The sequence below is a fragment of the Bufo bufo genome, chromosome 4, assembly GCF_905171765.1.
Source record: "Bufo bufo chromosome 4, aBufBuf1.1, whole genome shotgun sequence".
Taxonomy (NCBI): Eukaryota; Metazoa; Chordata; class Amphibia; order Anura; family Bufonidae; genus Bufo; species Bufo bufo.
This window is the reverse complement of record NC_053392.1, coordinates 556,463,921-556,487,698: the sequence shown is the minus strand read 5'-3', so window position 1 is coordinate 556,487,698 and position 23,778 is coordinate 556,463,921. Positions and strand designations below refer to the sequence as shown.

At 43.7% G+C, this 23,778-nt stretch overlaps 1 protein-coding gene across 2 annotated transcripts in view; it reads right to left on the bottom strand.

Annotated features, from left to right (window-relative positions):
- ASB3 (ankyrin repeat and SOCS box containing 3) overlaps window positions 1–23,778 on the bottom strand; it is a 156,962-nt gene that overhangs the window by 37,370 nt on the left and 95,814 nt on the right. For both annotated transcript variants that reach the window (XM_040430158.1, XM_040430157.1), the window contains exons 6-7: window positions 13,965–14,142; window positions 3,338–3,535 (exon numbers count right to left, since the gene is read on the bottom strand). In XM_040430158.1, the coding sequence (XP_040286092.1) occupies window positions 3,338–3,535; window positions 13,965–14,142 (376 nt within the window). The remainder of the gene's footprint in view (window positions 1–3,337; window positions 3,536–13,964; window positions 14,143–23,778) is intronic.

Here is a 23,778-nt window from a genome sequence, read left to right as displayed (position 1 = left end):
ACAGCCGAAACGTTGCTGCTTGATTTTATGGCACACTTTCTGTAAAGTCCGTCCAATAAAGGATTCACTGGAGATGCTGAGGATAGGTCATCAGTATAAAAATCTCGGAAAACCCTTTTAAACACTAGAAATGCAAGGTTTCTAAGGTCCTGGCTGTAGAGCTGGAGCCTTCAATTACAGCTCATTCATGGCGCAGGAGCGCTCAGGGAAGCACTTTACTCCAGCAATGCCAAAAGACAGTATTGCAGACTACAGACCTGCATATCCACCATCGTTATATAACATTATATAACATTAATATATGCCACAGTGTTGTACAGACATTTCCCAGTAGTCCTAGTTGCCAATAGGGGGGTCACTAATTTCCCTATGTACATACTGTACACTTTCAAAAGCAGCAAATTATCCATATTTGGGAATGTGAAGGGAACACGAAGATCCTGGAAGAAACCCACATAAAGAAGTGGAGAAAATACGAATGCCATGTGGATGTTGTCCTTCGTCAGATTGGTCAGAACCCAGAGCCTTGGTGCTGCAAGGCAACAATGCTAAACTAACCAAGGGGCTTTAAATAATGTGATAACTGCAAAGAAACAATCTACACGTACATGAGGCACAAAAAAAGGCACCCTCGAAGAAAAAGAATAAAATTTGCTCTGCCTTAGTAAAACAACAATACAGACTACAACACTTGAAGTGTGTGATCTAACCTCTACTTGCTCCACACATGCCTACATCCTGATGCTGTCCCAATATATAACAGCGAGAAAAAAAAGAAACTGCGTACAGTGGCTGTCACACTATCAAATAGAAAGTGAAAACCTTCCTGAAAGAAAGCAAGAAAAAATATGTGGCTAGGTAGCTTACATGAAAAATTCAACCGTCTTAATTCAAGCTGAGCTAGAGACAATCTGGTGCGGCAGCGGTCGGTGTAAAAAAAAATAAAAAAATGTCGATTTAGCATTGGCTTCATTCAATTACAGCATCATGTCAAGTTCCAAAGACAGGGAGAGTTGATAACTGCTATTGGAAAGAGTAGGAACTTGAATGCAATTATGTTTTACAACTCTGCTCAGCAGCCAAGCTTCCCTGAGGAATATTTAGGTAGATCATTTATCACTTTTGAGACCCAGAGAACATATTGATGATAGTCTTCACCGAGAATAATACATTCTAGTTTACTTTTAAAAAGCGTACATTGTTCCAAAACTTTAAAGCTGAGGATCTTCAAAGGGACATTGGGTCAATGACAAACAACGTTTACGTGCTAAATGTGCTACAACGGCTTGCTTTTCTTCGCCCAGCCCTCTCCATCTCACTGGTCATAACAAGCCTTCCCCGAATTTAGCCCTCTCGTTGCAGTCAACGCAAAGGCAGTGACATGCCCTCTGCCGGTAAGGCAGCTACAGAAGCCGAATATTGCAGTCTCTGTATCAGTCTACACTGAGAGAGACTGAAATCCGCTTCACTCCCACTGTCCACTTACTCTGCCCTTCATGAGCGGTCTATGAAGGCTTCTGCAGAGAGAGATAGATGCTGTCAGCGACAGCATCTCCATGCATCCTGCAAAGAGTGAAAAACCTGCCTCAGAATGCAAAGCAGGGTCTAATAGGTTGACAAGAATAATAAACTGCAATACAAAAGCAGTACAGTGGATTATACCAGTGACTGAACCTGCTGCTGCTCAAGAGACTAAAAGAAAGTCTTAAGAAATGTAAATGTTCAAAAATATTTTTTTAAAAATCTCCATTTGGTATAACTGCATCCATTACAACCCGTAGTAAAAGGGTGGCTGCACACGGTGCGGATTACGTGCGTTTTTTTTTCCACGTGGATTTCGTGTAGAAAAACCACAGCATAATACAGTACCAAAAGAGTGTATGAGATTAGACCTGCTGTGTAGATTTTGAAATCTGCAGCATGTCCATTGAAGTTGTGTTTTTCTTGTGTGGATTTCACCCTTTTGAATGGAAAGTGAGATCTGCATCAAATCCGCAGAAAAACCTCACCGAAAATGCAATAAATGGTGCCGATTTATGTGCGATTTTGGTGCAGATTTCATGCAGATTTTCTAGGCCTAAACTATTGCATCTGCTGTTTTTGATTAACATGCCTTCAAAAACAATGGAATAAAAAAAGTTATCAAAAAGTTGTATGCAGCCCCAAATGGTACCAATAAAAGCCCTCCCAAAGCTGCGCTGATGGGAAGAGTATAAGTTATTTCTGCAAGTAAGCTTGAAATGGTCATCTTTTTCACATGGCCAGATGGACCCCACTGAAACCAATGGGCCCGTTTTTAAAAACAGTTACACTGTGTTAACAATGCCTTTCAGGGGTTAAAATAAAAATACCTCCGCTTGCAGGGCACTCGGTCCTCACTGAATGCAGCAGGACCTGTATTCCCGCCGTTGTTACCAAGCATGCACGTAGTTGAGGTTTTTGTTTTCCACTAATTGGGGCATTAATAATACTGGGGGGCACTAAGGGGGGTATTAATAGTGCTCAAGGGCACTAAGGAGCATTAAAAATACTGGGGCCACTAATGGGGGCATTAATAATACTGGGGGCACTATGAATTCTGGGGGCACTGCAAGGGTTGAAAGTTAAAAAATAAATAAACATTGAATGAATTGAATAATAAAACTGAACTAATCAGTTTTTAATGGCCATTAAAAAGGATGCAAATGGCCATCAACAACCGACAGAAAAATGGATGCACAAATGGTTAAAAAATGGCCATGAAAAATTGACAGTGTGTCTGTTTTTAAAAGGAGTTTTTTTTCCACTGTCGTGTGGACATAGCCTAACTGGGTGTCTGGGTAGGCACTAGCTTCTCATCATGTCCTCCCATAGACCACAAAGGGACATCAGATTCTGCTTCCTGACTCACTCGGAAGCACTATATTGCTAATATGTGATAAGTACTGAGCAGTATAGATGTGAATAAAGCACTCAGGGTGAGATTAACACTTACAATTAGCTTCTGAATCCTTCATGTGTTGTGTCTGTCTCTCTCAAGCTCTCTGCTCTTCCCCCCCCCCCCCCCCTCTCGATAGAGTTCTTTGGGGATATGTAATCAGAGAGTAGACTGCCTGTCTTTTTCTGACAAGACAGATTTCTCCAAAACTCAGAGAGAAAGTTAGTTTAGAAAAGGGGAGAGGAATAAAACAGCTGATAACTGTAGGCTACGGCATTTTCTCTGATAAGACATATGACCTGTACTACCTATTTATGCAAAGTTGTGTGAAAGTACAGTGACCATTTAATGACTTGAGAGAAATAATTATAGCAACTTTCAAAAAGTAATAAAAATGTTTATAATATGTGACATACATACCCTCTTTGAACAGCCATACACATTGGCGATTTGCATCCAAAGACTGGACACTCCTGAGCTTCTGGGCTAAAGCCTCCAGATAATAACATCTCCACACACTGCCTGTGGCCTCCATAAACTGCAGAATACACTGGACTCACTTGATCTTTCCCAGTATTACATATACGACCTGTGACCGTAATGAGCATTTCCAGAATCCTAAAAATACATATTATTATATACATAATAGTACAAATAGATTTTAAGGATCAGTATGGCGCACACAAACATTTGCCATGCGATGCCATATCTATAATGATGAGAAATTTTGCAGTGATTATATATATATCCATAAATATGCATCATGTCGGATTATATGAGGCACAACAAGAACAATCATTGTATATAATTGGTCAGATGCAACAAGTTGCACTCTTATAAAACCTAGGACCATTTACTAAAGTCATATTCATAAGGGACAAAACCGTTTTGATGATAGGAGTCACGAACATACACCGGCACTGCTGTGGCTTCCAGGGGCGGAAGGACCATAGACCTCAAAGGGAAATTTTCCAATGGGTACATGCCCAAAGGGCCATCTGAGCCTTCCTCAGTGGGTACATAATGGTCTGATGATCTCAGTATTAATTAATGTAGGAGCATTAGATACTTATGCACCTGACCAATAGCCATGGGTGCCCTTCTGAATTCAACTGTATCACCATCCTCAGTACAGTCATACAGCTGAATACTGTGGTGAAGGCAGCAGCATTTTGTGGTCCACTGTGGTATTCGTATCTGCTGAGGCAGTAGTCTGTGCTGCATTGTGGTATTTGGTTTTGCTGGGGTGGTATTTAATGCCGCACTATGGTATAGCTGGCATGCCTACCATTGTTGTCTCTGCCTTCTTATGCTGGACCTATCCACCTTATATCAATATGGACCCACCTACAACATGGAGGGCGACTGTGCAGTGGACCGGCAACTATCAGGTGTCGAGGCCTCACCTATACCTCTGAAGATAAGCTACCATTATGCCCTACCTGCTGCTGGTGTCAGTTTCAAGCCACTTGTTCTTTTGGGTCTACAGCTCCTATGCAGACCTACAATCAGGTCCATAAATATTGGGTCATCGACACAATTCTAACATTTTTGGCTCTATACAGCACCACATTGGATTTGAAATGATATAAACAAGATGTGCTTTAACTGCAGACTGTCAGCCTTAATTTGAGGGTATTTACATCCAAATCAGGTGAATGGTGTAGGAATTACAACAGTTTGCATCTGTGCCTCTCACTTGTGAAGGGACCAAAAGTAGTGGGACATAAAGAAATCACTTTTTTTAAATACTTGGTTGCAAATCCTTTGCAGTCAATTACAGCCTGAAGTCTGGAACGCATAGACATCACCAGACACTGGGTTTCATCCCTGGTGATGCTCTGCCAGGCCTCTACTGCAACTGTCTTCAGTTCCTGTTTGTTCTTGGGGCATTTTCCCGTCAGTTTTGTCTTCAGCAAGTGAAATGCATGCTCAATCGGATTCAGGTCAGGTGATTGACTTGGCCATTGCATAACATTCCACTTCTTTCCCTTAAAAAACTCTTTGGTTGCTTTTGCAGTATGCTTTGGGTCATTGTCCATCTGCACTGTGAAGCGCCGTCCAATGAGTTCTGAATCATTTGGCTGAATATGAGCAGATAATATTGCCCGAAACACTTCAGAATTTATCCTGCTGCTTTTGTCAGCAGTCACATCATCAATAAATACAAGAGAACCAGTTCCATTGGCAGCCATAAATGCCCACGCCATGACACTACCACCACCATGCTTCACTGATGAGGTGGTATGCTTTGAGGTGGTATGCTTAGGATCATGAGCAGTTCCTTCTCCATACTCTTCTCTTCCCATCACTCTGGTACAAGTTGATCTTGGTCTCATCTGTCCATAGGATATTGTTCCAGAACTGTGAAGGCTTTTTTAGATGTCGTTTGGCAAACTCTAATCTGGCCTTCCTGTTTTTGAGGCTCACCAATTGTTTACATCTTGTGGTGAACCCTCTGTATTCACTCCGGTGAAGTCTTCTCTTGATTGTTGACTTTGACACACATACACCTACCTCCTGGAGAGTGTTCTTGATCTGGCCAACTGTTGTGAAGGGTGTTTTCTTCACCAGGGAAAGAATTCTTCGGTCATCCACCACAGTTGTTTTCCGTGGTCTTCCGGGTCTTTTGGTGCTGCTGAGCTCACCGGTGCGTTCCTTCTTTTTAACCACCTCCGGACCGCCTAACGCAGGATCGCGTTCCGGAGGTGGCAGCGCTGCGCACAGTCACGCATATACGCGTCATCTCGCGAGACGCGAGATTTCCTGTGAACGCGCGCACACAGGCGCGCGCGCTCACAGGAACGGAAGGTAAGAGAGTTGATCTCCAGCCTGCCAGCGGCGATCGTTCGCTGGCAGGCTGGAGATGTGTTTTTTTTAACCCCTAACAGGTATATTAGACGCTGTTTTGATAACAGCGTCTAATATACCTGCTACCTGGTCCTCTGGTGGTCCCCTTTGTTTGGATCGACCACCAGAGGACACAGGTAGCTCAGTAAAGTAGCACCAAGCACCACTACACTACACTACACCCCCCCCCCATCACTTATTAACCCCTTATTAGCCCCTGATCACCCCTAATCACCCCTGATCACCCCATATAGACTCCCTGATCACCCCCCTGTCATTGATTACCCCCCTGTCATTGATCAACCCCCTGTAAAGCTCCATTCAGACGTCCGCATGATTTTTACGGATCCACTGATAGATGGATCGGATCCGCAAAACGCATCCGGACGTCTGAATGAAGCCTTACAGGGGCATGATCAATGACTGTGGTGATCACCCCATATAGACTCCCTGATCACCCCCCTGTCATTGATTACCCCCCTTTCATTGATTACCCCCCTGTAAAGCTCCATTCAGATGTCCGCATGATTTTTACGGATGCACTGATACATGGATCGGATCCGCAAAACGCATCCGGTCGTCTGAATGAAGCCTTACAGGGGCATGATCAATGACTGTGGTGATCACCCCCCTGTCATTGATTACCCCCCTGTAAAGCTCCATTCAGATGTCCGCATGATTTTTACGGATGCACTGATAGATGGATCGGATCCGCAAAACGCATCCGGACGTCTGAATGAAGCCTTACAGGGGCATGATCAATGACTGTGGTGATCACCCCATATAGACTCCCTGATCACCCCCCTGTCATTGATTACCCCCCTGTCATTGATTACCCCCCTGTAAAGCTCCATTCAGATGTCCGCATGATTTTTACGGATGCACTGATAGATGGATCGGATCCGCAAAACGCATCCGGACGTCTGAATGAAGCCTTACAGGGGCATGATCAATGACTGTGGTTATCACCCCATATAGACTCCCTGATCACCCCCCTGTCATTGATTACACCCCTGTCATTGATCACCCCCTGTAAAGCTCCATTCAGATGTCCGCATGATTTTTACGGATGCACTGATACATGGATCGGATCCGCAAAACGCATCCGGTCGTCTGAATGAAGCCTTACAGGGGCATGATCAATGACTGTGGTGATCACCCCCCTGTCATTGATTACCCCCCTGTAAAGCTCCATTCAGATGTCCGCATGATTTTTACGGATGCACTGATAGATGGATCCGATCCGCAAAACGCATCCGGACGTCTGAATGAAGCCTTACAGGGGCATGATCAATGACTGTGGTGATCACCCCATATAGACTCCCTGATCACCCCCCTGTCATTGATCACCCCCCTGTCATTGATTACCCCCCTGTAAAGCTCCATTCAGATGTCCGCATGATTTTTACGGATGCACTGATAGATGGATCCGATCCGCAAAACGCATCCGGACGTCTGAATGAAGCCTTACAGGGGCATGATCAATGACTGTGGTGATCACCCCATATAGACTCCCTGATCACCCCCCTGTCATTGATTACCCCCCTGTAAAGCTCCATTCAGATGTCCGCATGATTTTTACGGATGCACTGATAGATGGATCGGATCCGCAAAACGCATCCGGACGTCTGAATGAAGCCTTACACGGGCGTGATCAATGACTGTGGTTATCACCCCATATAGACTCCCTGATCACCCCCCTGTCATTGATCACCCCCCTGTCATTGATCACCCCCCTGTCATTGATCACCCCCCTGTCATTGATCACCCCCCTGTCATTTATCACCCCCCTGTCATTTAGCACCCCTCTGTAAGGCTCCATTCAGATATTTTTTTGGCCCAAGTTAGCAGAATTTTATTTTTTTTTTCTTACAAAGTCTCATATTCCACTAACTTGTGTCAAAAAATAAAATCTCACATGAACTCACCATACCCCTCACGGAATCCAAATGCGTAAAATTTTTTAGACATTTATATTCCAGACTTCTTCTCACGCTTTAGGGCCCCTAGAATGCCAGGGCAGTATAAATACCCCACATGTGACCCCATTTCGGAAAGAAGACACCCCCAGGTATTCCGTGAGGGGCATATTGAGTCCATGAAAGATTGAAATTTTTGTCCCAAGTTAGCGGAACGGGATACTTTGTGAGAAAAAAATTAAAAATATCAATTTCCGCTAACTTGTGCCAAAAAAAAAAAATTTCTATGAACTCGCCATGCCCCTCATTGAATACCTTGGGGTGTCTTCTTTCCAAAATGGGGTCACATGTGGGGTATTTATACTGCCCTGGCATTCTAGGGGCCCCAAAGCGTGAGAAGAAGTCTGGTATCCAAATGTCTAAAAATGCCCTCCTAAAAGGAATTTGGGCACCTTTGCGCATCTAGGCTGCAAAAAAGTGTCACACATCTGGTATCGCCGTACTCAGGAGAAGTTGGGGAATGTGTTTTGGGGTGTCATTTTACATATACCCATGCTGGGTGAGAGAAATATCTTGGTCAAATGCCAACTTTGTATAAAAAAATGGGAAAAGTTGTCTTTTGCCAAGATATTTCTCTCACCCAGCATGGGTATATGTAAAATGACACCCCAAAACACATTCCCCAACTTCTCCTGAATACGGCGATACCAGATGTGTGACACTTTTTTGCAGCCTAGGTGGGCAAAGGGGCCCATATTCCAAAGAGCACCTTTAGGATTTCACAGGTCATTTACCTACTTACCACACATTAGGGCCCCTGGAAAATGCCAGGGCAGTATAACTACCCCACAAGTGACCCCATTTTGGAAAGAAGACACCCCAAGGTATTCTGTGAGGGGCATGGCGAGTTCCTAGAATTTTTTATTTTTTGTCACAAGTTAGTGGAAAATGCTTATTTTTTTTTTTTTTTTTTTTTTCATACAAAGTCTCATATTCCACTAACTTGTGACAAAAAATAAAAACTTCCATGAACTCACTTTGCCCATCAGCGAATACCTTGGGGTCTCTTCTTTCCAAAATGGGGTCACTTGTGGGGTAGTTATACTGCCCTGGCATTCTAGGGGCCCAAATGTGTGGTAAGGAGTTTGAAATCAAATTCTGTAAAAAATGACCTGTGAAATCCGAAAGGTGCTCTTTTGAATATGGGCCCCTTTGCCCACCTCGGCTGCAAAAAAGTGTCACACATCTGGTATCTCCGTAATCGGGAGAAGTTGGGGAATGTGTTTTGGGGTGTCATTTTACATATACCCATGCTGGGTGAGAGAAATATCTTGGCAAAAGACAACTTTTCCCATTTTTTTATACAAAGTTGGCATTTGACCAAGATATTTATCTCACCCAGCATGGGTATATGTAAAAAGACACCCCAAAACACATTCCTCAACTTCTCCTGAATACGGGGATACCAGATGTGTGACACTTTTTTGCAGCCTAGGTGGGCAAAGGGGCCCACATTCCAAAGAGCACCTTTCGGATTTCACAGGTCATTTACCTACTTACCACACATTTGGGCCCCTAGAATGCCAGGGCAGTATAACTACCACACAAGTGACCCCATTTTGGAAAGAAGAGACCCCAAGGTATTCGCTGATGGGCATAGTGAGTTCATGGAAGTTTTTATTTTTTGTCACAAGTTTGTGGAATATGAGACTTTGTATGAAAAAAAAAAAAAAAAAAAAAAATCATCATTTTTCACTAACTTGTGACAAAAAATAAAAAATTCTAGGAACTCGCCATGCCCCTCACGGAATACCTTGGGGTGTCTTCTTTCCAAAATGGGGTCACTTGTGGGGTAGTTATACTGCCCTGGTATTCTAGGGGCCCAAATGTGTGGTAAGGAGTTTGAAATCAAATTCAGGAAAAAATGAGGAGTGAAATCCGAAAGGTGCTCTTTGGAATATGGGCCCCTTTGCCCACCTAGGCTGCAAAAAAGTGTCACACATCTGGTATCCCCGTACTCAGGAGAAGTTGAGGAATGTGTTTTGGGGTGTCTTTTTACATATACCCATGCTGGGTGAGATAAATATCTTGGTCAAATGACAACTTTGTATAAAAAAATGGGAAAAGTTGTCTTTTGCCAAGATATTTCTCTCACCCAGCATGGGTATATATAAAATGACACCCCAAAACACATTCCCCACCTTCTCCTGAGTACGGAGATACCAGATGTGTGACACTTTTTTGCAGCCTAGGTGGGCAAAGGGGCCCATATTCCAAAGAGCACCTTTCGGATTTCACAGGTCATTTTTTACAGAATTTGATTTCAAACTCCTTACCACACATTTGGGCCCCTAGAATGCCAGGGCAGTATAACTACCCCACAAGTGACCCCATTTTGGAAAGAAGAGACCCCAAGGTATTCGCTGATGGGCATAGTGAGTTCATAGAAGTTTTTATTTTTTGTCACAAGTTAGTGGAATATGAGACTTTGTAAGGAAAAAAAAAAAAAAAAAAAAAATCATCATTTTCCGCTAACTTGTGACAAAAAATAAAAAGTTCTATGAACTCACTATGCCCATCAGCGAATACCTTAGGGTGTGTACTTTCAGAAATGGGGTCATTTGTGGGGTGTTTGTACTGTCTGGGCATTGTAGAACCTCAGGAAACATGACAGGTGCTCAGAAAGTCAGAGCTGCTTCAAAAAGCGGAAATTCACATTTTTGTACCATAGTTTGTAAACGCTATAACTTTTACCCAAACCATTTTTTTTTTACCCAAACATTTTTTTTTTATCAAAGACATGTAGAACTATAAATTTAGAGCAAAATTTCTATATGGATGTCGTTTTTTTTTGCAAAATTTTACAACTGAAAGTGAAAAATGTCATTTTTTTGCAAAAAAATCGTTAAATTTCGATTAATAACAAAAAAAGTAAAAATGTCAGCAGCAATGAAATACCACCAAATGAAAGCTCTATTAGTGAGAAGAAAAGGAGGTAAAATTCATTTGGGTGGTAAGTTGCATGACCGAGCAATAAACGGTGAAAGTAGTGTAGGTCAGAAGTGTAAAAAGTGGCCTGGTCTTTCAGGGTGTTTAAGCACTGGGGGCTGAGGTGGTTAAGAATGTTCCAAACAGTTGTTTTGGCCACGCCTAATGTTTTAGCTATCTTTCTGATGGGTTTGTTTTGTTTTTTCAGTCTAATGATGGCTTGCTTCACTGATAGTGACAGCTCTTTGGATCTCATCTTGAGAGTTGACAGCAACAGATTCCAAATGCAAATAGCAGACTTGAAATGAACTCTGGACCTTTTATCTGCTCATTGTAATTGGGATAATGAGGGAATAACACACACCTGGCCATGGAACAGCTGAGAAGCCAATTGTCCCATTACTTTTGGTCCCTTAAACAAGTGGGAGGCACATATGCAAACTGTTGTAATTCCTACACCGTTCACCTGATTTGGATGTAAATACCCTCAAATTAAAGCTCTCAGTTAAAGCACATCTTGTTTGTTTTATTTCAAATCCATTGTGGTGGTGTATAGAGCCAAAAATCTTAGAATTGTGTCGATGCCCCAATATTTATGGACCTGACTGTATGTGTCTCCAAGGTAACAGACTACAAACAAGCCCTGTGTAGTCTGATCCTGTATCCATACTTTCTTCTGTCTGCACCCTACTTATTGCTAACTTTATGAACGCATGCTAGAAAATTGGGGTCTGAAGAACATATGGCTGCAAAATCACACTAAATAGAGTTTGGTTTATTTGATGTCTCTTACCAAAGTTCTGCATAGACACTGCAGACACAATGGTAGTATATTTTAATTTTAAGACCATTTGTAAAGTTGCTTCTTTCATTTAAGATGCATTGAGACAGTCTAAAAAATATGTCTACAAAGGTGTGCATAAAAGTCTTTGTGTTGCAAGGTTACCTTTTAATGGTAACTAGTTTAATAGTTCTTTCCCTTTAATTATTACCTTTAATGTAGTGAGTTATGGATATTACTTGTTTAATGTAGTGAGCAGATACAGGTGTACAGCACACTGGAGACCTTTAGGAGGGGCCACTGAGCTAGAAAGTATAAACTTCTATGCATGTAACAAAGAGCTCAGCTTCATTGATGGCATCAATCAGGTAAGATGATGTCTTGTAACTCTCTCTTTGTATTACCATGGGCCTCGGCCATGTGCCATGTTGGGAACTGGCCGATGGCTGCTCACCAATTTGCAGTCTAGCTGATTTGTTACTTTTCTAAACACTTTGTATTATATCACTGCTTAGTAAACTTTATATTCACTAAAGCCTTGTTAAAGGGGCAGTCTCTCTTCAGCAAATGGTATTTATCATGTAGAGAAAGTAATGTATTGCGATTGTCCATATTGCCTCCTTTGCTGGCTTTATTCATTTTTTCATCACATTATACACTGCTTGTTTCCATGGTTACGACCACCCTGAAATCCATCAGCGGTGGCCGTGCTTGCACATTATAAGAAAAAGTGCCGGCCTCTCTGGTGGCTGGGACCATGGGAGCTCACACAGGCCTGTGTTTTTTTCTATAGTATGCAAGCACGACCGCCGCTGCTGGATTGCAAGGTGGTCGAATCCAAGGAAACAAGCACTGTATATGTGATGGAAAAATGAACGCAGCCAGCAAAGGAGGCAATATGTATAATAACAATACATTAGTAAGTGCCTTGTATTAACTTTCTCTACACAATAAATGTTATTTGCTGAAGTGACACAACCACTTAAGGCCTATTTTATTCCCATATCTTAGAACGGACGGTAAAACTCTCGTAAGGTTGCTTTGCTTTCACACATTGGCTAGTTTTCTTCCGCATGTTTGCATTGGTTTTTTGCACCTAGGTTTTTTTGGGTAAAAACGCCAACACCAGATGTTAGCTGAAGGTCTATGGGAAATAAATGCAGATTACAGAAGCGGTTTTCTGCTAATGGTAAGACTTGTGCTAAAAATACCATAATATATGCTACAAAAACTGCAGTAAAGAATTTACACAACCAGATAGCTATGGTAAATTGTTAATTAACTCAATGGGAGTCACAATATATATTCACAGTGATGGGTGACCTTACTAAAACTTAACATTTAATAAATATACCTCAAAAATAGGCCCATAGACATAATTCTCAAAGATCGCAATTAAATCAAAACGAAACAAAAAAGGAACTGTACGCAAAAAATGTTCATGTTCCGTCCCTAATCATCCCTCACAAGCGGCGTTGACTGCCCAGCTTCGTCGTGGGAACAAAAGAGGGGAAACACTAATACCTTTGGGACATCCTGTAAAGTTGGTATGAGTGTTTCCCCACTTTTGTTCCCATGACGAAGCTGGGCAGTCAACGCCGCTTGTGAGGGATGATTAGGGCCGGACAGTGAGGTGGGGAATAGAGGAAGGGTCACCTGGGGGAATAGACCCAGCACCTGTGTCCCTCCTACCTCTAATGCTACTCTGTTTCTAAATGTCTGTAGGCTTGAACATTTTTTGCGTACAGTTACTTTTTTTTGTTTAGTTTGGATTTAATTGTGATCCTTGAGTATTATGTCTATGGGCCTATTTTTAAGGTATATTTATTAAAAACTGCAGTAAAGAAAACAAAAAAAATGCATGTGCTTATTCTGCCATTTATTTTTACAGGTAATGTGTGTAAAGACCCTAAAGAAGATCTTTGCTAGAGGGTTACATCTATTTTCATACGAATGCCCATAAGTTATTTTTTATGTGGATCAGATGACATACGAAGATGTATCAAGTCCTGATAAAAACCTTTATGAATGTAAAGATCTGTCCCCTCCGCTTTTCTCAGTCCACATTTAAAGTATGTACGGTATACCAAAATCAAGGTAATCATGAGTTCTGTGGGATTTTTATTACCTAAATATACTGAAAAAATGTCAAAAACTATTTTGACGTTAAATATTTCCTACGTCATACTGCTTTGGGTCGCTAATGAGCGTTTTCATTTGGCCTAGTGTTTACACGGCCTCGGTTTTTATTAGCTTGTCTGCGCAACAGAAAAGCATTTTTGCAAATCTTCTTGCCAAAAATTAAAATCAAATCCTTCCATCATTAAATACCTATTAGCGTTGTACAACACACGCACCCGTTACTACACCCCAAATGATTCAGATCTATTAAAAGATATTTGGTCGGAATGAAGTGGAAATTACAATTTTACAGGAAACAATCAAATTTTCTAATTACCTTATGCGGTTACTAAACTCTTTAATTAAACCCAAATATTAGACAACTTACTTGCAGCGGCCCATTTGTGCAGCTGCGTGTACTGGCAACTGCCAGCCGTCATCATTGCAGTAAAGATTTGGATCGGCTCCCGTAGACAGTAACAGCTCTGCGCATTTCTCGTGGCCTTCCTGCGCTGCGATGAATAATGGAGTCGCCTTGTCCTTGGCTTGGCAGTTGACATCAGCACCTGACACATTATACAGCTTTTAATAGAAAGGCATTTGGAAATCTTTTTTGAAAAAAAATTAGCTTGATGAACAAATATTGCAGCTTTAATGAAGCCGCCGTGCGTAGCATATGGCAACATCAATTTTATTTTCACTTAAAAGCAGATTTACTTTATTTGCTAAAGTGCAAAATACTCAGAAGCTATGTAAAGCATATTAACAAAGTAAGTGATGGTACAAGGGGCCACAACGAGTCGTACAGTTGTTTTTTTACATTTTTAGCATTTGCAAAACTAGTAAATGTATATGCATACACAAAAGTCTTGGACCCCTCCTGCTCTGTTGTGAACAAACTTAAAGGGGTTGTTCAGAGAGAAGTCTGTTTGTTGGTTAGGAAGTGTAACAAGGAGTGTACATCAGATCTGCCTATTTCAGACCTCCTGGAACCTCCATTTGCCATCGTGCCATCCCCCTGCTCTCTGCGTCGCAGTCTCAGGTCAGTTTTATTACCCGTGAGGGAGGGGACGGCCTGGCTTAGGTTACTTTTACACCTGCGCGTTCCCTTTCCGCTATTGAGATCCTTCATAGCATCTCAATACCGGAGGAAAACGCTTCAGTTTTGTCCCCATTCAATGTCAATGGGGACAAAACTGAACTGAAGGGAACGGAATGTACCAGAATGCATTCCGTTCCATTTCATTGCGTTCCCATGACGAACACAAAAGCGCTGTAAGCAGCGTTTTTTAGTGCATCTTGGGATGCGGAGCAAGACGGATCCGTTATGACTCACGCTGATGGATCAGTTTTCTCGGACACAAAAGAAAATGGATCCGTCCCTTATTGACTTAGGCTACTTTCACACTAGCATTGTTACTGGATCCGGCAGGGTTCAGCAAAAACGCTTCCGTTACAATAATTCAACCGCCTGCATCCGTCATGAACGGATCCGGTTGTGTTATCTGTAACATACCCAAGATGGATCAGTCATGAACACCATTGAAAGTCAATGGGGGACGGATCAGTTTTCTATTGTGTCAGATTGTGTCTGAGAAAACGGATCCATCCCCATGGACTTGCATCCCAGGACGGAAAGAAAACCGCAACATGCTGTGGTTTGCTCTCCGGTAGGGGAACGCAACCAAACGGAACGGAATGCATTTTGGAGCATTCCGTTCTGTTCAGTTCAGTTTTGTCCCCATTGACAATGAATGGGGACAAAACGGAAGCGTTTTTTTTCCGGTATTGAGACCCTATGACGGATCTCAATACTGGAAAATAGAAACGCCAGTGTGAAAGTAGCCTTACAATGGTTTCCGTCATGGATATTTGAGAGAGAATACAACCGGATCCGTTCATAATGGATGCAGACGGTTGTATTCTCATGACGGAAGCGTTTTTACTGATCCATAACGGATCCAGTAAAAACGTAGATGTGATAGCAGCCTTAGCTATTTATTGGAGCCAGGCAGCCAGTCCCCTTCACAAACATCAATGCGTTTACTGCAACAAACCCAGGAGTGAAGGTTTCGGAACCAGGAAACGGGGTCTGAAATAGCACTATCCACGCAGATTCTAAAACCTGATACATTATTAAGTTCAACTTTTCACATTTCATAGCCAATAAACACATATTTCTGCCACTGGATGACCCATTAAGGATCCTGTCAGCAGGATCAACTCTATTACACCAGACATACAGTCTGGTAGTTTTGGTCCTGCTGATTAAAAATTTACCTGTCATGTGAATATCGGTGGCAGGAGAAAATGTACTTTTAGGGGGATCATTTATGATGCGAAGTACGCCACTTTTTGGCGTATTTTTGTCACAGGTTTGGTCACAAAGGGGATTTGTGGGCGAATATGCAACTTTTCTCCGTGCACGCCACTTTTCCGAGGTGGTGGGAAAAGGGGGTGTGGCATGGATGGGGAAGGGGCGGTCCATCCGGTCCATCATATTTTTCATTATATGCCTCTACATAACTTAGGTGGATCAAGTGCCAGCGGACATGGACTAAGACCTGCAACTAAATTGTCAGTCTTCGTAAATGTCCCCCTTAATCTTTATGTAAATGAGGACTTCAGTGCAATGAGGGGCAGAACCTTGCTCCCTCAGTGCACCTCAGCTTCCCAGTGCTGGCCATGTCCCTCGGTGCACTGAAGCCCTCCTTTGCGTACAGAATAAAAGTAATTTTTCTCGGGAAAGCTGAAACAGAGGTTCACAAGACAGGCATGGTTTAATCAGCAGGACTAACCCTACCAGGTTTTATGTCTGGTTTAATAGGGTTGCCTTGCTTAAAGTATTACTTTTGTCAATTTTTAAAGGGTTGCCTCATCTGAGACACTAGTGGCATATCGCTAGGATATGCCCCCAATGTCAGATAGGTGCAAGTCCCACCTTTGGGACCCGCATCTCTAGGGGGCCCAAAGTGAACTTTCACTTTTATAGGAGTACCCATAATGGTGATGTATCCGGAACACCCATAGAGATGAATGCAGAGGTGGCTCCGTTCACTTCTATACTATTTCCGGAAAAATTTGCGTGCGCTTGTTCAGCTATTTTTGAAACTACCATAGAAGTTGAGCATGCACTCTCCTTCGCTTTGGGGGCCTCGTTTTAAAGATAGGTGCGGGTTGAAGAAGTGGGACCTGCACCTATCCGATAGTGGTGGCATATCCTTGCAATATGCCAGTAAAGTCTCAAATGACACAATCCCTTTAAGGAACCATTATAGTGGAAAAAAATAAAACATTAAATTTGTCGTGCAAAAGGCTGCATACACTGATAGTATTACGGCAGTGGTTTAGTAAAGCTGAAAAGAAAAGTGTTGCACAAAAACGCTGTGTGCAAATACTGTAGCGTCTAGGAAATGCATAAACCTGTTAGACCTTAAAGGGGTATTCCCATCTTGGACAATGGGAGCATATCGCTAGGATATGCCCCCATTGTCTGATAGGTGCGGGTCCCACAGCTGGGACCCGCACCTATATCGAGAACGGAGCGAGGAACGCTGTGGCTGGAGGACCCCAGATTTCCCGAGGTCCGTCCACCACCAAGCACTAATCCCCGCTTCTCCCATAGAAGTGAATGGGAGCGTGCCGCGCATGCGCGGCCCATGCTCCCATTCATTTCTATGGGGCATCAGGCAATAGCCGAGCCAGCGCTCGGCTATTTTCGGCGGCCCCATAGAAATGAATAGAGGGCGGCACCTATAAGATCCGCAAAAACGGGGTCCGTAGGTCTGTGATCCGTGACCGTTTTTTCGTCCGTGGGTCTTCCTTGGAGGATCCACGGACATGAAAAAAAAGTCGTTTTGGTGTCCGCCTGGCCGTGCGGAGCCAAAGGGATCCGTCCTGAATTACAATGCAAGTCAATGGGGACGGATCCGTTTGACGTTGACACAATATGGTGCAATTGCAAACGGATCCATCCCCCATTGACTTTTAATGTAAAGTCAGGAGTCCCTATTATACCATTGGATCGGAGTTTTCTCCAATCCGATGGTATATTTTAACTTGAGGCATCCCCATCACCATGGGAACGCCTCTATGTTAGAATATACCATCGGATTTGAGTTAGATCGTGAAAACACATATCCGACAGTATATTCTAACACAGAAGCGTTCCCATAGTGATGGGGACGCTTCAAGTTAGAATATACTTTGAACTGTGTACATGACTGCCCCCTGCTGCCTGGCAGCACCCGATCTCTTACAGGGGGGTATGATACGCACAATTAACCCCTCAGGTGCTGCACCTGAGGGGTTAATTGTGCGTATCATGGCCCCCTGTAAGAGATCATGTGCTGCCAGGCAGGAGGGGGCAGACCCCCCTCCCTCCCCAGTTTTAAATTCATTGGTGGCCAGTGGGCCACCCCTCCCTCCCCTGTAGTACTGTAGATTCATTGGTGGCCAGTGGGCCCCCCCTCCCTCCCCTGTAGTACTGTAGATTCATTGGTGGCCAGTTGCCCCCCCCTCCCCCTCCTAATTAAAATCTCCCCCCCCTATCATTGGTGGCAGCGGAGAGTTCCGATCGGAGTCCCAGTTTAATCGCTGGGGCTCCGATCGGTAACCATGGCAACCAGGACGCTACTTCAGTCCTGGTTGCCATGGTTACTTAGCAAGTTTTAGAAGCATTATACTTACCTGCGAGCTGCGATGTCTGTGACCGGCCGGGCGCTCCTCCTACTGGTAAGTGAAAGGTCTGTGCGGCGCATTGCTTATAGCACAGACCTGTCACTTACCAGTGGGAGGAGCGCCCCGCCGGACACAGACATCTCAGGTAAGTATAATGCTTCTAAAAATTGCTAAGTAACCATGGCAACCAGGACTGCAGTAGCATCCTGGTTGCCATGGTTACCGATCGAAGCCCCAGCGATTAAACTGGGACTCCGAACGGAACTCTCCGCTGCCACCAATGAAAGGGAGGGAGATTTTAATTAGGAGGGGGGGCCCACTGGCCACCAATGAATCTACAGTACTACAGGGGAGGGAGGGGGGCCCACTGGCCACCAATGAATCTACAGTAATACAGGGGAGGGAGGGGTGGCCCACTGGCCACCAATGAATTTAAAACTGGGGAGGGAGGGGGGGGTGCCCCCTCCTGCCTGGCAGCACATGATCTCTTACAGGGAGCTATGATACGCACAATTAACCCCTCAGGTGCAGCACCTGAGGGGTTAATTGTGCGGATCACAGCCCCTTGTAAGAGATCGGGTGCTGCCAGGCAGCAGGGGGCAGTCATGTACACAGTTCAAAAAAGTATATTCTAACTAGAAGCGTCCCCATCACCATGGGAACGCCTCTGTGTTAGAATATACTGTCGGATCTGGTCCTATTTTTTTGACGGACAGGAAACACGGATCACGGCCGCGGATGAACAACGGTGCATTTTCCGAGTTTTCAACTGACCCATTGAAAGTCAATGGGTCCGCAGAAAATCACGGAAAACGGCACAACGGCCACGGATGCACACAACGGTCGTGTGCATGAGGCCTAAGACAATGGGGGCATATCCTAGCGATATGCCCCCAGTGCCTGAAAGGAGAAAACCCCTTTAAAGGGGTATCCCCTACTCACTAGGACAGAGGTCAGCAACCTTCAGCACTCCAGCTGTTGTGAAACTACAATTCCCAGCATGCTCCATTCATTTCTATGAGTGTTAAGAGAAGAGCAGAGCCAGTATGCATGTTAGGAGTTGTAGTTTTACAACAGCTGGAGTTCCAGAGGTTGCGCATACCTACACTAGGATATGCCATCAATATAGGTTACATATTTGGAAGCTGCTCCTATCTCTTGGTTCCAGAGAGATGAATGGACAACCCCTTTAAATAGTCCACCACTTTTGCAATGGGCTGTAATCTGGCACAGGAGGTCAGCCACATTCACCTAAATAGTACTGAGCTACAATATTATATACGGCCCACAGAGAGGACTATCGGAGCACCTTTAAAATGCTAATTCAGCTCTGCTCCATTTGTAATATATTGTGTGTTGTAATTACAAAAAGAAATGAAAAAATGCAGAAATACACTTTCTATCTTCAGAAATACTTGAGAATGTAGAGCTCCTGCTGAGGACATGGTTCATGTTTGCCGAAAATCTAATATAGAGGAAGATGTCCCATGGGCATATAATGCACCACACACTGGTTCTTCATGAAGTAGGGAACGCGGTATGTGCTTCGGTGTCATAAGTACAATCACTGGTGTGTGAACGGATTTTTCCTTTAATACAAGCCCTTCTTATGCATAAAATGTGCAGGTACAGAATTAAAAATATAACAAAGAAAAAAGGGTTCAGGAGCATCCAGATCCTGCCAGCACAAAGCAGCATGTGCACAGCAGCATTTTAATGCGGAGAAATCGGCTCTTTTTAATCTTCTGATAAATGATGGATGATCTGAGCAGACTCGGCAAGTGCAGCATATGTGGAGGGCTAGGACTACAAGTATGATTGAAAGGAGTTTCCGCAGCAGGTCTGCCTCTGGAAGAGCTAAGCCTACAGAAATTGAATTATGCTGCCTGCATTCAATTCGGAATGGCTTTGATAAGCGATGATGCATTGTACAGGAATCTCAAGGAAGGCATGTGAAGGATGCCTGTTTTGCACTATAAGGCTACACCTGTGTCAATGACAATTCCTGGAAATGAATGCACAAAAAAACAAGAAGACCCACAAAAAAAAAGCCATCAAAATACGGAGATCCAGTTATATGGAAGAGTTCGGTCGCCTCATTTTATGTTTTGTATTGTCAATGGCAAATACATTAACAGGAAGGATTTCCGGAAATGTTTTAGCCCTGATACTTAGGGTCCATTCAGACTCCCGTAAGTGTTTGGCGGTCCGCAAAACACGGAGACCGGACGTGTGCGTTTTTCGCATTTTGCGGACCACACATGGCCTGCCCTATGATAGAAATGCGGACAAGAATTTGACATGCTCTATCTTTTTGGTGTGCCGCGGAACGAAACTACAAATGCAAACGGATGCGGAGCCAGAACTACGGACGTGTGGGGGTCATTTAGGATTAGACAGACCCTGTTTTTTGGCGTATATCTGTTGCAGATTCAGACGCGAAGAGGATTTGCGGCCGAATCTGCAACTTCTTACCCTTCAGCACAACGTACGCCAGTTCTAAAAAAAAATGGCTGGCAGGCCAGTCTCATTATATCATTTTCTACTACAGTTTTTGGCGCAGAAAATGATTTAAATCTACACCAGCGTAGATTTAAGATTGTTGGGCGCAGGCGGTGGATGCACCTCAGTTATGTAGAGCCAGCGCAGGAGTATTAATAAATGACCCCATAAACTTCTCAGTTTAGGGCCTCATGCACACGACCGTTGTTGTGTTCCGTTCCGCAAAATGGGGTTCCGTTGTTCCGTGATCCGTTTCCGTGTGTCTTCCTTCATTTTTGGAGGACCACCAGACATAAAGGAAAGTAAAAAAAAATCTAAGTCAAGTTTGCCATGAAAATGATAGGAAAAAAACGGACGCGAACGCGGATGACAATCTTGTGTGCCTCCGCGTTTTTTCACGGTCCCATTGACTTGAATGGGTCCGCAAACCGTTTTCCGTGAAAAAAATAGGACAGGTTATATTTTTTTTACGGACTGGAACCACGGATCACGGACACGGATGGCAAACGGTGCATTAGCCGAGTTTTCAACGGACCCATTGAAAGTCAATGGGTCCGCAGAAAATCACGAAAAACGGAACAACGGACACGGAATAAAACAACGGTCGTGTGAATGAGGCCTAAGAGAGTCCTAAAATGAAATAGCAAAAGGGCGTTAGAGACCCAGGTGTCTCTATGGTCTGAGACCCTAAATGTGACTGTTCGTAGATTCTAATTACCCTGCACACATCACAGATTCAGAGCTCTGGTGCCATGAAGTCTTCATGCTTTTCAGACCGCTTCCTTTTTCCAGCCTATTCCCTTTTCCAGGACCATACCCTTTCCCAAAAGTGCTGCTTTCCTGGAACAAGACATTACTTAAAGTACAAATTGCAATTAAATCTTTCTCTATCTGGGAATCCCGAGGGCTGATGGTTTTTCATGGTTTGTCTCTTAAATCTAAAGATGCGCACTACTGAAACTATTGCCCTTTAATGTAGGCCTCATGCACACAACCGTGTCTGTTTTGTGGTCCGCAAACCACAGATCCACACAATACAGAAGGGAGCCGTGTGGCATCCGCATTTTTTGTGGACAAACTGACTTAAACAGATATGTGGTCCGCATTTTGCAGCCATGTATAGGGCATGTTTCGTCTTTTTGCAGAATGGACATACAGATGCAGAAAGCACACCGATGATCTGTATGTTAGTTACGCAAAAAGAGAGAACATGTCCGCAAAATATGGACCACGGACCCATTGAAGTCAACGAGGGTCTAAAAAAGTGGGCAAGGCGCGGGCGGGGAAGGGCCGGCAGGCACATTTCATTTACCACTTTCTACGCCTGTTTCAGGAGTAGAAAAAGGTCTAAATGTAAGACAGCTCGGAAGAACTGGTGGAGGATACGCCGAAGTTATGGAGAGACCGACGCCTCTTCACAACTTCGGTGGAACCACCGCCAGCTATGGGGCTTTATTAAGACCAGCATCTAAAATGCCAGTCTTTATAAATGTGCCCCAATGTGTCCACAAATAGAATGTGGAAGGCACACAGACCACATCTGTATTTTACAGATCCGTGGTTTGCAGAAGTCAAAACGGACACAGTTGTGTGTATGAGGCATAAATTAAAGGGCAATAACTGAATGTTAAGACTTTGGTCCAGAATTTCATTTTGAAACGGTCCTTGGGAGACAGGACATGTCTGAAATATTGCTAATATGGACGTCAACATGTAGAATGTGCATATGGTCATCACTCAGGGCTCCTACGGCGAGCCACACATCAGTGGGTTGTGGAATTTGTCTCTTTCCAAAGACAGTCTGTTCAGGGATATATTTAATGCACTTTATTGCAGTGACAGTGAGAAGTTCAGAGGAAGTATGCATGCTGGGAGTTGTAGTTTCACAACAGCTGAAGTGCGGGAGGTTGCCTACCCCTGCTATATGCAAACAATCGACCACAACTTTTGTCTGCCAAAATGCGATCTGTCACGTTGCCATTTTTAAACTGAAGCTTGATGTGTACAGTACGATTCCACCATTTAAGGTGATTCGCCATTTTGGGCAAGTGCCTTATTTTTTTTTAAATATCTTCGATCTGCTGTATTTGGCAAGTTATTGGTTGGATCACTCGTACGAATAATCTGATGTACTGACCGATCTCCTGCCTTCTGCCTAATCCTAATCTTATGTACATGGCCAGCCCCAACCTTTTATACCTTGTGAACCACATTCAATTTTAATCTGACACCCAGCACCCCCACTGATCAGCTGATTGAAGAGGCTGCAACCGCTTCCTAGGACAGCGGGGTCACTTTCATCGGTCACCTGGCCTGTGTGTAGCTCAGTCCCATTTAAGGGAATGGGCTTGGACTGCAATACCAGGCACAGCCACTTTACAATGTATGGTACTGTGAGGAGGCCCCAGCATGACTTTTTTAAACAGCTTATCAGTGGGGGTGCCGGGTGTGGGATCCCTACCACTCAGATATTGAAGACCTATCCTGAAGATCCTGGAAGTCATATAAGCCATAAAACAATGCAAGGGGTGTGTGTGTGTGTGTGTGTGTGTGTGTGTGAAGGGGGGGGGGGGGGGGTCATGGATCACCTGTAGCTCCTAAGCCACTGGTTGGTAAAGTCTAAATGAATCATTGTCACCTAAAATCAATAACAAGATCTTTACACCCCATAAAATCAATAGAGGTCCTCTTATTTGCAAACCTGTGTAATATCTTTGTATTTGATATCACCACTAGCAGAAAGATCCTGCTTCACACGGGTATATTTCATTTAATGTTTGTGTGTGTCGTTAAAAGATATCGACAGTGAATGATGATCAGATCAGCTCCAAGCCCTGAATTTAGAAATTTCCCTGGGAGAACTACAGGAAGTAATCAAACACCTGGGTAATTCAAAAGCCCCGGGCCCAGATGGATTCACTGGGGAGTATTATAAGGCACTGTTCAACCAGGTCTCCCCAGTTCTACTAGAGCTGTTTAACGGAGTCCTTCAAGGCCATAGGTCATTGGATAAAGAAAAT